Raw genomic sequence first — 16,438 nt, 5'->3', positions numbered from 1 at the left:
TTCTTCCAGGGTCAATAAGTAAAATAGCAGAAATTCAAAACCGCGCGGCCGCTATCGCGGCCGCGCGACATCATTTTATTCTTAAACCAAGTTGTAGAAAGCAAATCATTTCACAACGCTGTTTCAGCATGTCTGATTGGGGGGGGGGTGGGTCGTAAACTCTAAACAATAATTGTGCATCTTCTATCGAAATAATCTATCTAGTCAAAGTAGATAGAGTATTAACTAGAACTCATCTGCCTCATAAGAATTGGGAGGGGTGGGAGGTGGGGGTCTATTGGGGTTCGGGGTTAAAAATGAGTATTGGTAAAGGGAAATGTGTTCGGTATCTACATGACTGAGACCTAAACCCGAAAGCTCTGTAACTTTTCCCACAGTGATTCAATAAATAAATAAATTATAAAAAAAAAAAAATCTATTTTCTATATCCTCAAGTAATTTAATTATAAACCAGAAAAGCAGCCTCTATTTTAAAGTTATTCTATTATGTTAATGTACCCCTAGTTTGTATTTTATTATTCAAAAAATAAAAATAAAAATAAATGAGTACACCCAGCTCAACCCTCCAAAACTATCAGTAGAGAATGTATACTAAACACATACAATTTATTTCTGAAGCTGTCCTTTCAGCTCTGGCATTCCGGTTTGTAGATCTGATGGTATGACGAATGATTGCATGGGGCTGTAAATATAAGCAAAATAAATATACTTCAAAAATGCCAATGATAGTGTTGACAGGCCAAACTTTATCTTTTTTAAGATTAAACAATCATTATTGACAAACATGACTTCCTAGTAGTAAATTATAAGATAAACACAAAGATAACAATGAACACTACTCTATGTTTATAAAAAAAGGAAGTATAAAAAAGGAAGGGATCCAAAGACAGTCACAAACACATAGTTTATCTTTTAGGAGTTGGTCGAGAAAGATAAAATGCAAATATTTCCAAGGTTAAAAAGTGATAAGTGTCATTAAGATTACTTTCAATATCCAGGAGAATGAGAAATGACTTCCACCTAAAAGTGAAGTTCTTCATGACAGATGATATGATCTGAAGCTTTGAAAGACAAGCGGGCACTGAATGAGTAGCAATGTGCTACACTATTCTATATCACAGAGTATTCATTATTCTAGATAGCAGAAAGGAGCAAAGCAAATGCAAGAAGAAAAGGAAATTGTGATGTATAGGAAACTGAGGCTTATTATTTTTTTGGATACAGTATATATTTAGTAAAGAAATGGAAAAGCTGAAAAGATGAGCCAAGGTATGGAAGGCTCTGAATGTCAGAAAAGGGTCTCAATTTAATTTTCTTGGAAAGGAATTTTGGTGGGCCCTGAGCAATAGAACAGCAGGTAGGATGTCTGCCTTGCACATGGCTGACCTGGGTTCAATCCCCAGCATCCCATATTGTCCTGAGCACTGCCAGGAGTGATTCCTGCGTGCAAAGCCAGTAGTAAGCCCTGAGCATCTCTGGATGTGTCCCCTCCCCCTCCCTCTTCCCCAAAAAGGAATTCTGGCAAAACTTCACAGAAATGATCTGTAAACTGGCTAGTGTGTAAGATTGAGTAAGTGTGTAAGTAATCTGTTAAGTGTGTAAGAGTGTGAAAGGGAGAAATATGGAATGCATGAAACTAAAATCAAGTAACAACTTACTTCTTAGATGTTGTATCTATTCCTGATCCTTTGAAACTATAATAGATAGCTCCGGCCTTATCTGTCAGATTTCTGACTCAGTCTCATTCCCTGAATACTGAGAATGGCTTCTATGTCTGCTACAAGGGTGAGACAGCATCAATCTCATGAATCAACTACCTATACAAAGTTCTCCATTTTAAGGACTGAAAAGCATGGTGATACTATCACTGAACAGAAAGTCAGAACTCAAAGGCAAAGTGGATTTCAGAAGCCCACAAAAAGGGAACATAACCAGTGAAAAACTAGTTGGGGGAAATTTTGTACAAATGTACATCATTTGTACATTTAAGAATAATTTTTAAACTTTTGAGGAATTCAAAACCTATTTAATCACAAGTCTGCAAGTAAAGGATTAAGTAGGAAACAAAGTTATGTATGGTTTATCTAATATTTTCAATTAAAATTCACTGGTTATTAAATGGGCTTCAATTGAGAATATGAAGTATTTTTACTATCAGTGTTCAAAGATTTCTCAAGAGTATTTATACTCAAGTACATACACAGAAAGCACATGTATTAACTGAAGGAGTAGGTTCTGGAGTTAGTTTGCTTATACTCAGATTCTAATCCCATTACTTACTAGTCATGATCTTAGGAAATTTACTTCAATTCTTCTTCCCTTTCTCCCTTTGTGAAATGGGGATATTACCCTATTGCAAAGGACTATTTTGAACACTGAGTTTATATAAAAATTGTTTGGCTTTTTTCTTATTACATAATGCCTATCTAATGAGTTATGGTAGTTATGGTAGTTATGGTACTTAAACTTAGGTTTTAAATTTAAAAACATAGAAAACTTCCTTCAATAAGTAACAATACATAAAGTTGATTTTTAGTCTTAACTTAGAGAGTTTTAAAGAAACACAGAAATAAAGATAAATCTTGAAAGGAGAGGAAGAGATATGGTTTTAAAAATGCAGCATCGTTAGGGGAAAAGGCAGCTCAGATAGAGAAGGGAGCACCAAATAAAGGGTGTTGGGAGGTTCCTCTCAGGATGGGAAATGCATGATGAAAGTAGACTATAGACCGAACAAGACTGCCACTCAATGTCTCTTTTGCAAACCATAGCACTCAAAAGGAGAGAGATAACAAAAGGGAATGCCCTGCCAGAGGTAGGGTGGGATGGGGGGATGGGGGGTGGGAGGGATACTGGGACTGGTGGTGGTGGAGAAAGGGCACTGGTAGGGGGATGGGTATTTGATCATTGTATAGCTGAAACCCAAGCACAAAAATTTGTTAAGTCTTCAAATGTACATCATGGTGTTTCACGAATAAAAATTTAAGAAAAAGAATAAAGTTAAAATTTAAAAATAAATTAAAAAAATAAAAGTAATTACAGCCCAGTTTTAAAAAAATGCAGCATTGTGTTTTATATAAACAGGAATAAGAACCTGTCAGTGAGTAGGAAGACCCTTGTTCCTGATTAACTAGTTAACTAAGTTGTTACTTAATGAACATTGTTAATATAGTGCTATTCAAGATAATTCTATTTTCATAGAAAGCACACAATTATGAGCAACTATGTAATTAGTCTTGAATAAATATTACAAATGATATTTTCTATGAGAACCTTTAAAAATTATTTGTATTCTATTAATGATCTGTATAATAGAGAACTACAAAAAAAGGACCAGTTGAATTTCTAGGGAGTTTTTTGTGGAAAAAAAATATAAGCAACTGTTCTGTGGCTAAACTTATGTTCTTGTAGTGTAAGGCAGCACAATTAAAACCTTCTTATGTAGTCAGAAAGGTCAAACTCTCACTTTAGAAGCTGAGATACAGGAAGAAAGAAAAGTACCTATAATGATAGGAAAACAATCAGTAACAGTTTCACCTCTAGATTTCTAGAAAAAGATTGGGCAGATCTAATACTAATCTTGGTTATCTCTTAAAAAATCTAGGTTAACCAACGAAGAATTCAAATAACAGTTTTTCATTTTGTTTTGTGGCACCCAGAGGTGCTAAGGACTTACTTCTGTACTCATGCCTGGCAGGGCTGGAGAACCACATGGGTTTCTGGGGATTGAACTTGGATTTGTAGTGTGTAAGGCCAGCATCGTACCCACTCAACTATCTCTCTAGCCCCTAGACTAACAGTTTTAAGAACAGTAATCCTAGTTGAAGAACTAGGATTTTTAGAAACATCAACAAGTTATCTTATGTATTTTATACAAGAATTTTTCTCCACACCCACCCCCCCAAATTTTTTAAATTGATTAAAAAAGTAATCAGTTGTCAATTATATGCAGAATAAATATGGTTTAAAGTAGGTCACTAATTTATTAAAGAAGTTGATAAATGTATTCTGAACAAAGTGAATGAATTAGAAAATAAACTCTAATGTCATACAAAACACTGATCTACACATATTAGACATCAACAATTCCTTACCTCAAAGTCATCGTCATCACCTTCAGTGTAATGTGCATGGTTGTCTGGATTGTTCACTTTGTCCAAGAGTTCAACTGCTAAGGCCCTAGAGAGACCTGGTTGCCCTACAAAAGTATGCTAAATAAAACAAAACTTTTGTAAGTATGTTTTCACATCCTTTGACTTTCAGAAAATCTTATTTGTGCTTTTCAATAACTATCAGAAAGTTACTGAAAGGAGAAAGGAGAGGGCATATATGCCTTGTATGCAGTAAGGTTTAATTCAGGTTTGATTCTGGCACCCTTGTGGTCCCCTGAGCCCTGCCAGAAGTAATCCCTGTGCACTTCTGGTGTGTCCCCCAAACAAACAAAAACAACAAAAAAAGGTATACTGAGAGAAAATATAAATGAGAGAATCAGGTAGTAAAATATTAGAAAATCTATATTTACATACTGTAAAATTAAAGAAGCTTTGTGGGATAGATTTGTAATATAATCATTTCTCTATATCAAATTTTCTACACTGTCACACTGTCCTCCCATTGTTTATCAATTTGCTCGAGCAGGTCCAGTAACATCTCCATTTTTTGGGACTTATTACTGTGTTTGGCATATTGAATATGTCATGGGTAGCTTGCCAGGCTTTGCCGTGCGGGCGAAATACTCTCGGTAGCTTGCCGGGCTCTCTGAGAGAGGTGGAGGAATCAAACCCAGCTTGGTCAGGCTGTCTGCATACAAGGCAAATGCCCTACTGCTGTGCTATCACTCCAATAAAATTTTCTAATCTATATTAACTTATAAAGTTAAACTTTTTTCGTTGTATTTCCCTGGGCCACACCCAGCAGTGCTCAGGGCACTATTTGGAGTGATGGGGACTGAAATGGGGCATGCTGCATGCAAGGAAGGTGCCTTAGTCCCTCTTCTCATCCCTGTCACTGTCCTCCCGTTGTTCATCGGTTTGCTCGAGCGGGCCCAGTAACGTCTCCATTGGAGACTTTGTTGTTACTGTGTTTGGCATATCAAATACATCATGGGGAGCTTGCCAGGCTCTGCCGGGGGGGGGGGGGGGGGGAGGCGAGATACTCTCGGTAGCTTGCCGGGCTCTCTGAGAGGGGCAGAGGAGAGGGGCAGAGGAATCGAACTCGGGTCGGCCACGTTGGCTGCGTGCAAGGCAAACGCCCTACCGCTGTGCTATCACTATCTCTTCTCATAAAGCTGTAATATTGATAAAGACATGGGGCCAAAGTGATAGTACAGTGGATAGGGCATTTGCCTTGCATGTGGACAACCTGGGTTCAATCCCTGGTGTCCCTCAGCACCGCCAGGAGTAATTTCTAAGTGCAGAGCCAGGAGAAACCTCTGAATGTCAGTGGGCAACTCAAAAAGCAAAAAAGCAAAAAAAAAAAAGACAATTACAATCATCCATGTTATTACACTGTTGGGCAACAAAAAGTTTATTTCCATAAAATCTGTAAGTCTACAACTGTACCTCATGGTGTCTCACTAATAAAAATTTTTAAAAAATAAAAAACTATAAAAATAAAAAAATTATTTTCATAAACACAGTAAATTTTTTAAAAAGGCAAGTAATCAAATTTGCATATTTACATCAGAAAAAATATATGAACAGATTATAAGCTTTATGATATTTAATTAGCTTGTTTTTGAGGAGGAGGTAGCCATACCTGGTGGTGTTCAGGTGTTACTACTCCTAGCTCTGTGCTCAGGGTATTACACCTGCTACTCTTTTGAGTATTTGTATGTCGTGCTGGGGACTGAACTGAGGTCAGCTGTGTGCAAGACAAGCACCTTAAACTTTGTACTATCTTTTTTGGTTCCAATATTTAGTTTTTGAGATAGCTGAAATTATGCAGGTAGGGCGTTTGCCTTGCACATGGCCGACCCAGGTTAGATTCCTCCTCCCCTCTTGGAGAGCCCGGCAAGCTACTGAGAGTATCTCACCCACACGGCAAAGCCAGGCAAGCTATCCATGATGTATTTGATATGCCAAACACAGTAACTAATGTCACAATGGAGATGTTACCAGACCCGCTCGAGCAAAATCAATGAACAACGGGAGGACAGTGAGAGTGACAGTGATATCCCATCACTGACCTATGACTTGGAGGGTTTGATTCAATAGGTCTGCTATAAACCTAAGAGGCTAATAAAAAGTATTTCACAAATACACACACAATATTCGATATATATTTACAGACAAAATCAATAAAAGCAATCTTAGAGGTCAGCAACATCTTTAAGAGTTTTCTCTAAGACAAGGGCTGGCAAATTGCAGCCCACAGGCAAAATCAGGTATACTGACTCATGTAAATATTTTTCTTGGTAATAAAAGTCAAATCAATTTCTTTGTGTACTGTCTGTTACTGCCTTTGTGCATAAAGGCCAAGCTGAATAGTAACAGCAGACTGTATCACCATGAAGTCTAGATCTCACATTTGATTTTATATGGAAAGTTTGCTGACCCCTTTTTATATTTTTACTCTTAAAAACAAAAATACTATTGTTCTACTGCTATATCTAATTACTGCATGACTGACTACAGACAATTCCATAATTTCAATGACTTACGGTCAGAAGTCTTTCGGCAGTTGGCCTTTTTTTGGGGTTTTTGGTTAGTGCTATTTTGACAAAATTATGGAATGTTGATGACCTTCAAATAAAAAAGACAAGTATAAAATATATCACTATCATTATTTTTTGATGAAAAATTAATTCACAAGCATCCAGAAGGCATGAAATACATGGGTGCCTTCCTCCCCACACTTTAGGCTTTTTATACACATATAAGTTCCCAAACCAAATGCAAAGCAGTGTTTATATCTTGGAAACCATTGGTTTCAGCTCTTATATAAACTACAATTACTTAACAATGAAGCAGCAAAACTTCCAGGAATTGGGGGCCTGGCTCGAGTGGAAAGAGCACAAACCTTGCACGTTCAAGGCTCTGGGTTCAACCCCCAGCCACACAAGAACCCCCACCTGCCAAATACCTGCAGGTCTGAAAAGTACCAACCAAGATGCTTTGTCATTCTCTAGGGTTCATAATCATGTGTTCCAGGAACCACAGAAAATTCAAAATTACCTTTTCCTACTGTCTAATATGTATATGTAGTATATAAATGTTTCACTATAGCAAAAGAGCTAGGTGGCATGGAGGTAGGCTAGGTACTGTAAAAGGTTATATGAACCCTTAAAAGGCCATGGAATTTCTAAGGAATGAGGTGAAAAAAGTCTGGCAAGCTACCCGTGATGTATTCGACATGCTAAACACAGTAACAATTGTCACAATGGAGATGTTACTGGGCCTGCTTGAGCAAATCGATGAACAAACGGTGACAGTGACAGTGAGGTGTAAAAGAGGGAAGAGATTTTAGCAAAGAGTCTTCCTACCACCTAGACTGATTAAGAGGGCAAAGAAAGAAGACATAAATTAGACAAACCATCTTTTGATTATATTTAATGGGAAAGAGATATCTTGTACGATAATCAAGAATCCACTGGAGAAGGGTTTAGAAAAGGATCAAATAGATGGGTCAACCTCAGTTGCTATAAATGACAAATACTACAAAGCCAGTCTCTGCAAAAATAAAAAAAATCAAATTGCTCTAGTGACTTGTAGCAGAGATAACATGGAGTTGGATAGTATCTGAAACTGACAAAGATAATTCAATGGTAAAAACTGCTCTAGAATCTGATTGTGAATTTATCCATTATAACTAATATTTATTCCTGAATGAATATGCAATATTCAGGACCTACCATAAGGTCCTCCAATTTCAGATACTAATGAATTTAGGGTAACAGCATAGGAAGAAAATTGTGGTTTTTCAATACTACCGAAAGCATTGTATAAATTCAATGCAATCCCTATAAGGATACCCATGACATTCTTCAAAGAAATGGAGCAAACACTCTTGAAATTTTTTTATTTATTTATTTATTTATTTATTTATTTATTTATTTTTTAAATTTATTTATTGAATCACTGTGGGAAAGGTTACAAAGCTTTCAGGTTTATGTCTCAGTCATGCAAATATCAAACACATTTCCCTTTACCAATACTTATTTTTTACCATGAAGAACCCCAATAAAACCCCACCCCCCACCCCTCCCCGTCCCTGTGAAGCAGATGAATTCTAGTTAACACTCTATCTGCTTTGATTAGATTCATTGTTTCAATAAAAGATTCACCACTATTATTTAGAGTTTACCCCCCCCCCCCCAAATCAGACATGCTGAAAAAGCATTGTGAAGTGATTTGCTTTCTACGGCTGGGTTCAAGAATTAAATGTTGGTTTTGGATTTCTGCTCTTTTACCTATTGACCCTGGAAGTATTTCTACTGAAAGTCAGATAGTTAAGAAATTGGTTTCTGTGTTCTGGAGTCCTGGCCGTGCTGGAGAGCCGCTCGCGGGGGGCAACCGGTGGCCTCGGTAGGGCGTGAAGGGCGGACCGAAACGCCCCCCTTCCCATGAGGTTTTAGTCGCCCCCACACTCCCGGCTCATACCTGCTGTCCACAAGGCTCCCATGTGGCCGCCATCTTTCTTTCCAGAGAGGAGAGGGCGAATGGGGCAACACCCTTTCCCCTCCGGCAGACTTGATGGCCTGGATCAATGCATAGTCCATTCACTTTTCTGCTCCAAGCTGCTGGGTTCTGCATTAAGCCCTTGTGCTTCTGGGGCTGTGGCCGTGCTGGAGAGCCGCTCGTGGGGGGCAACTGGTGACCTCGGTAGGGCGTGAAGGACGGACCAGAACGCCCCCCCTTCCCATGAGGGCAAACACTCTTGAAATTTATATGGAACAATAAGCCCCCACGAATAGCTAAAGCAATTCTTGGGAAAAAGAAAATGGGAGGAATCAACCTCCCGAACTTCAAACTGTACTACAAAGCAGTAATAATTAAAACAGCATGGTACTGGAACAAAGGCAGAACTGCAGACCAATGGAACAGGGTTGAATACACTGACATCTCTCCTCAATCATATGCTCATCTAATCTTTGATAAAGGTGCAAGTAATGTGAAGTGGAGTAAGGAAAGCCTCTTTAATAAATTGTGTTGGCATCACTGGATGGCTACATGCAAAAAAATAGGCTCAGAACTCTGCCTAACACCATGTACAAAAGTAAGATCAAAATGGATTAAAGACCTCAACATCAGACCAGAAACCATAAGGTACATTGAAGATAAAGTTGGCAAAACCCTCCATGACATTGAAGCTAATGGTATCTTCAAAGATGCCACGCCACTGGCCGAGCAAGTGAAAACAGAGATAGATAAATGGGACTATCTTAAACTAAGAAGCTTCTGCACCTCCAAAGAAACAGTGACCAAAATACAAAGACAGTCTACAGAATGGGAAAGGATATTCACCGAATACACATCTGACAAGGGGTTGATATCCAGGATATACAAAATACTGGTTAAACTCCACAAGAAGAAAACATCCAACCCCATCCAAAAATGGGGCAATGAAATGAACAGAAACTTTCTCAAAGAAGAAATCCGAATGGCAACAAAGCACATGAGAAAATGCTCTACATCATTAATCATCAGGGAGATGCAGATCAAAACCACAATGAGATACCATCTCACACCTCAGAGACTGGCCCAAATTCAAAAGAACAAAAGCAACCGATGCTGGCGTGGATGTGGCGAGAAAGGGACACTCCTTCACTGTTGGTGGGAATGTCCACTGGTTCAGCCCTTCTGGAAAACAGTATGGACGATTCTCAAAAAATTAGAAATTGAGCTCCCATTTGACCCAGCAATACCACTCTTGGGAATATATCCCAGAGAGGCAAAAATGTATAGTCGAAGTGACATCTGCACTTGTTTGTTCATTGCAGCCCTCTTTACAATAGCCAGAAACTGGAAGAAACCTGAATGCCCAAGAACAGATGACTGGTTAAAGAAACTTTGGTACATCTACACAATGGAGTACTATGTAGCTCTTAGAAAAGATGAAGTCATGAAATTTACATACAAGTGGTACAATATGGAAAGTATCATGCTAAGCGAAATGAGTCAGAAAGAGAGGGATAGACATAGAAAGATTGCATTCATCTGGGGGATATAAAGTAACAAAGTATGAGATTAATACCCAAGAATAGCTGAGATCAGCACCAGGAGGATTACTCCATAACTTAGAGGCCAGCCGGGTATCCTAGAGGAAAGGGCTATTCAGATAGAGAAGGGAGCACCAAATAAAGGATGTTTGGAGGATCCTCCCAGGAGGGGAGATGCATGTCGAAAGTAGACTATGGACTGAACATGTTTGCCACTCAATGCCTCTTTTGCAGACCACAACACCCAAAAGGAGAGAGAGAACACAGGGGATTGCCCTGCCACAGAGACGGGGGGATGGGGGGATGGGGGTGGGAGGGATATTATCCATGGTGGTGGAAAATGGGCACTGGTGGAGGGATGGGTATCTGATCATTGTATAATTGAAACCAAAGCACAAAAAATTGTAAATCTACAACTTTAAAAAAAAAAAAATAAAATAAAGGGGAAAAAAAAAATTGTGGTTTTTGTCTATACAAAAGAAAACAAAACACTAGCTAATATTTGGATATGAATTCCCTGGCTTCTATAGTATCTGCCTTTCTCTTCAATCATTATCTGCAGAATGACCTGGTTCCTAGATCATGTAAAGCATAGGAACACTAATAAAACATAACGCAATCACACTTATAAGGTATGGTTTCTTAAAAAAAAAGTATATACAGAATCTGGAGACCAGGGTGGTGGGATCCCCTTCCCACATGTAATCCATGTAATCTAGGTGGGGAATTACTGAATTTAAGAATTTGGAAACTTACATTTACATATTACATAACCTCTTTTAGTATGTGGAAAGATGTTACAGAAAAAATATCAGGTTCTTTTCTTTTTTTGTCTTTTAAAACAATTTCTGACCTCTATTCATCCAATTTAAGATGTCTTGATTAACCTTAAAAAGTCAATCTTGTGCTCCCATTTGACCCAGCAATACCACTCCTGGGAATATATCCCAGAGAGGCAAAAAAAGTATAGCCAAAGTGACATCTGACATCTGCACTGTTTGTTCACTGCAGCACTGTTTACAATAGCCAGAATCTGAGTGCCAAGAACAGATGACTGGTTAAAGAAACTGTGATGCATCTAAAAAATGGAGTACTACGTAGCTGTTAGAAAAGATGAAGTCATGAAATTTACATACAAATGGTACTACACAGAACGTATCAAGCTAAGCGAAATGAGTCACCAAGAATAGCAGAGATAAGTAACAGGAGGTTTATTCCATGGCTTGGAGGCCAGCCACACATGCTGGGGGAAAGGGAAGCTCAGATAGAGAAGGGAGCACCAAATAAAAGGTGTTGGGAGGATCCTCCCAGGATGGGAGAAGTGTGCTGAAAGTAGACTATAGACCGAACAAGATTGCCACTCAATGCCTCTTTTGCAAACCACAGCACCCAAAAGGAGAGAGAGAACAAAAGGGAATGCCCTGCCACAGAGACAGGGTGGGATGGGGGGATGGGAGGTGGGAGGGATACTGGGACTGGTGGTGGTGGAGAATGGACACTAGTGGAAGGATGGGTACTCGATCATTGTATAACTGAAACCCAAGCACAAAAATTTGTAAGTCTACAACTGTATCTCATGGTGTTTCACTAATAAAAATTTTTAAAAAAAGCCAATCTTTTCCATTGCAAGACAGAGAGAAGTATGAAAAAAAAAAGTGATAACATTTTTAAATATTACGGAAAAAATAAAACCAAAAGGGACCGATTCTGATTTTTTTTCTGGCTTTTTTCTCAGGTCACACCTGGCGATGCACAGGGGTTACTCCTGGCTTTGCACTCAGTAATTACTCTTGGCGGTGCTCAGGGGACCATATGGGATGCTGGGTATCAAACCCGGGTCTGCCGTGTGCAAGTCAAACACCCTACCCAACTGTGCTATTGCTCCAGCCCCCAAAAGGGACTGATTTTAATTGTCACAGAAAACATTTTCATGAAACGTTTCATGAAAGTAGGTAAATAATGAAAGTCAAGGAGTACAGGGTAAAAAAGAAAGATGTAAAACCTTATTATTCATTTCAAATCCTTTCCTCACCAAACCTATTACCCAAGTAGCCAAAAAATCTGTTTGATGAGATCAACAGATCATTAAAAAAGAATTGATTTACTAAAAAAAAAAAAGAATCAGTTTGATGAGGTCAACAGATTATAAAGGAACATTGAACTAAAAAAGAGCTTTAGATTCTTGCCATAGTATATCTTCAGAAGAACTATTTAATACTTCTGTGATTTTATTTTATCATCTACAAATAAAGAAAACCAAATCTGTACAACTTTCAATTTTTAAACTCTTATCAACCTACATATTCTTCACTCACCATTTTGTTTTGTCCTTTAGTTTTGGAGGCTGAAAATTACTTTTTGACATTAAGAAGAGAGCCCTGAAAAACAAATTTTCAGTTAAAGAACAAAACCAAAATGATTTTTATCAGTACTTATGCAAATACTAAAGAAAATTTATCACTTAATCACTTAAGTGATCACTTAATTTATATGGAATATAAAAAGCTTAATATATAGCTTAATAATATAAAATTTATATGGAATATAAAAGCTTAATATATCATATATAGCTTAATATATATTGTCTGTGGAGAATTTTTTCTGATTATAGAGAATTTTGTTTTTCCTAAAAATTATTATTATTTTAATTGAATCACCATGAGATACACAGTTACAAAGCATTTCATGATTGGGTTTCAGCCATACAATACCCATTCCTCTACCAGTGTACATTTTCCACTACCAATGTCCAGTTTCCTTCCTGCCATCACCCCAACAACCCCCACCAACCTGTCTCTATGGCAAGTATTTTTCATTTTTCTCTCTATAGAGAATGTTTTTAAACGTAAACTCTTATTCACAAGGCAAAGCTACCAAATGCTATTACATTCACCAAACTGTTAATGTTACATATATAATTAGTATACATCCTAGCATAAACCTTGTAACACAGAGATGATATTATTCTAACACTAAGATGTAAATTTAATCAAAAACAATAAAACTCTACAATTATTCTGGGTATATCAAGCAAATTATCCTGAAATGAATAATCCATAGTTTTTTCTTTTCTCGAATTATTATCTAAATGTAATTTAATATCCCACTAATAGCACAGTGGGTAGGGCATTTGCCTTGCATGTGGCTGACCTGACCGACCCAGGTTCAATTCCTCCGCCCCTCTCAGGGAACCCGGCAAGCAACCAAGAGTTATCTCGCCTGCACGGCAAAGCCTGGCAAGCTATTTGTGAAGTATTTATATGCCAAATACAGAAAAAAGTGTCACAATGGAGATATTACTGGGCGTGCTCGAGCAAATCGATGAACAACAGGAGGACAGTGACAGTATTTTACATAACAAATAATATCTAATTTTCTAAAGGTCTAAATTTGTTGGAATTTTTGTATTTTGTTGACTTTTCAAAATTTCTTAGAATCTGGTGCTTGCTCATAAATAATCTTACTTTTATCTACAGAATTTCTGAGAGTTCCCTATGTAATCTAGTGTATATTGTATTTAAGAATATTTTCCTGTCAATTTTATTTTAAAATTTATACTACTTAATTAATGTTTCTATTTTGTCCCAATTATAAATTTACCTATTGCTTTATTTTTTGCTTTGTTTTTGGGTGACATCAGCAATGCTCAGGGCTTACTTCTGGCTCTGCACTCAGGAATTAATCCTGTCAGAGCTCACATGGGGACCACATGGGATGCCAGAAACCAAACCCAGGTTGGGCGTGTGCAAGGCAAATGCCCTATATGTTGTACTATTACTCTGGCCCCTACCTATTCTTATTCGTTTAAAATTCTATATCCTAAAATAAACAATAAGGAAAATTTGTTTTATGGATAGCTCAAACAATATAAACAATATAAAGAATTTACTACATGTTATCTTACAATAGCAATATTTGAAAATTAAGAGATTTTAGATTAGATTGTACTCTAAATTCCTTTACTATTTTAACATATATGAAAATGATTTGTAATACTTGAGTTATTAGTTTTCCCCAAGTCTTTATCAACAACTGCATAATATTAAACACCTCATTGGATGAAGATCAAACATAGGTGGCTGAAGTTCTCCAAGCTCAATCGCTGTTATCCCTACTGCCCAGATATCACAAAGCTGGTTGTAGCCCCCATTCTTTTCCACTGCTGCAACTTCTGGGGCCATCCTAGAAGAAATCAGTAAATGTAATAACAGTTTTATGATTTAAAAAAATGCAAAATCCATTTTGTTACATTCACCATACTTAAGGGATAGAGGCTGAAAAGCATTTACTATGAAGAAAAAACTTCACAACAAAGACCATAAGACACAATATTCTAAAATTACCTAAAAAATATCTTAAATCTTCTCTGAATACTGATGCTTTAAGGAAAAGCTGCGTTGCCTTTAGATTCTATTTTGTGAATCTTGTTTTACAAAATGGGGAAAAGAAAACAAACATAAAACCTCATGAAGGTGAGAATAAAGTTCTCAAAGAAAGACTTTAAAAATTAGGGGGAAGGCTGGAGAAAAAGTCCAGCAGATAAGGTGTCTGTCTTACATATAGCTGACTTGGCTTTTATCCCTGACAATGCATGTGGTTCACTAAGGTCTACCAGGAGTGATCCCTGAGTATAGAGCTACAAGCAAGCCCTCATCGCAGCTATAATGATGTGGTCCCAAAACCTATTGTGAAAAAACAAACAATGGTGTCTCACTAATAAAAAAAAATTTTTTTAAATCCACGGTGAATAATAGGAGAGAGAGAGTTTGTTGAAATGGCTCAGGGGACTTGCAAGTCTAAGATAAAAAACATCTGAGCCTCAGGGCTACTGCTCCCCAACCCCCACCAACATAAATGTGGTCGTGACTGACAGTGCTGGTGATATAACTAATTCCTGGTCCTGCTATTGTCAAGTGTGTGCAAGATCACCACTAAAGGGTATGACCCCTGATGAGTCATATGTAACCAACATATGTAAGTAACAATGCAGCATAGATAGTACTCCTCATCCTTGCAACATCAAGAGGGAAGGGAAGGTGGGGAAAAAGAAACGAGTTAAAAAAAGAAAAGATAAGGTGAGTAGACAGTCTGAACAAGAGTATAAATAAGTACAAGTATAGGGGGCAGGAAGACAGCAAGGAACCCCTGGGAGTTGACAGGACATTGCCACTCAAATGTATAATCTGTAGATTAGTTACACCATGGCCATAAACTGCGGGCTAATTGTCTAAGAAAATACGTCATCCAAATATATTATTTTTCCCTAATTTACTATTAATTTATTTGATATAAGTATCAGTCTATAATAAATAAAAACTAGAAAAGAATTGGTCCTGGACCACCATTTAGAGGGTCTACAAGTATTCGGGAAATTTCGAACCACAGAGACAGGGACAAGATAATAAATAGGAACCCACTAAAAGATTCCACTTTAAGGGCAAATTAGCAAAATGAATGACAGTTAAAGAGGTGAAACCAGAGTTAAGGGAGTTTGACAACTATTTCAAAACTGCATGGGACAAAACATAAATGACTTTTGTAGTGGTAGAAAGGATAGAAGGGAAGGTGTTCACTAAAGAGATTGATCTGTCAAATGCTAGCTGATAAAGAAGTGAAGCTTTTATCAAACAACTAATAAATATGTATTACTGATGATCAAGTAACTGTTGGAATTACCTATTTGGGAGGCAGTGGTGTATAATAATGGCATCTAAACTTATAAAGCTCAGGGGCTGGAGAGAAAGTATAAGGTTTTAGGTGCATGCTGTGTCTGCAGTCAACACTGGTTTGTGTCTCAGCTCATGGTCCCCATTCCCTCCAGCACCACCAGGTGCAGTCCTGGAGGCCCCAAGCATCACCAGTGTAGCACAGGTAATCCCGGGCATCAAATCCTCAGGCCCTTGCATTGAACTCCTCATCTGGTTGACAAAAGTTGCCAGGAGGGGTCTCCAGGCTTCCTGATACCCATGGAAAGGTCCCCACACCCCAGAAAAAAAAACAAACAAGTTATGAAGCGTTTTAGGGCTATTGCTCAGGGGCACATAGTTTATTTGTTTAATGTTTACAATTTTAAAATTAATATTTATATTGAAGATCCAATATAGGTAGTAAAAGTTGCTTTCATAAGCACTGTGGCTTTCAAAAACATAACAAAATGTTGTTCAACTTAGTTATAGCAAAATGCTAAAATGTCAACATCTAGTGGTAACTGTTATATGTAAGTAATATTACAGTAACAAGTACAGGAGTAAAGAGAAGAAAATGATCATCATACCCTAAGAT

General features: G+C 37.6%; 1 protein-coding gene across 2 annotated transcripts in view; it reads right to left on the bottom strand.

The window, feature by feature from the left end:
- The window catches only part of MAP4K5 (mitogen-activated protein kinase kinase kinase kinase 5), a 106,084-nt gene that overhangs the window by 37,578 nt on the left and 52,068 nt on the right, over positions 1–16,438 (bottom strand). For both annotated transcript variants that reach the window (XM_056133595.1, XM_056133596.1), the window contains exons 10-14: positions 14,207–14,338; positions 12,472–12,534; positions 6,659–6,740; positions 4,092–4,208; positions 604–682 (exon numbers count right to left, since the gene is read on the bottom strand). In XM_056133595.1, the coding sequence (XP_055989570.1) occupies positions 604–682; positions 4,092–4,208; positions 6,659–6,740; positions 12,472–12,534; positions 14,207–14,338 (473 nt within the window). The remainder of the gene's footprint in view (positions 1–603; positions 683–4,091; positions 4,209–6,658; positions 6,741–12,471; positions 12,535–14,206; positions 14,339–16,438) is intronic.

The sequence above is a fragment of the Sorex fumeus genome, unplaced genomic scaffold, assembly GCF_029834395.1.
Source record: "Sorex fumeus unplaced genomic scaffold, SorFum_2.1 ptg000098l, whole genome shotgun sequence".
In the NCBI taxonomy this organism is placed as follows: Eukaryota; Metazoa; Chordata; class Mammalia; order Eulipotyphla; family Soricidae; genus Sorex; species Sorex fumeus.
The sequence above is the reverse complement of the archived record's forward strand: the minus strand, read 5'-3'. Positions and strand labels throughout refer to the sequence as shown.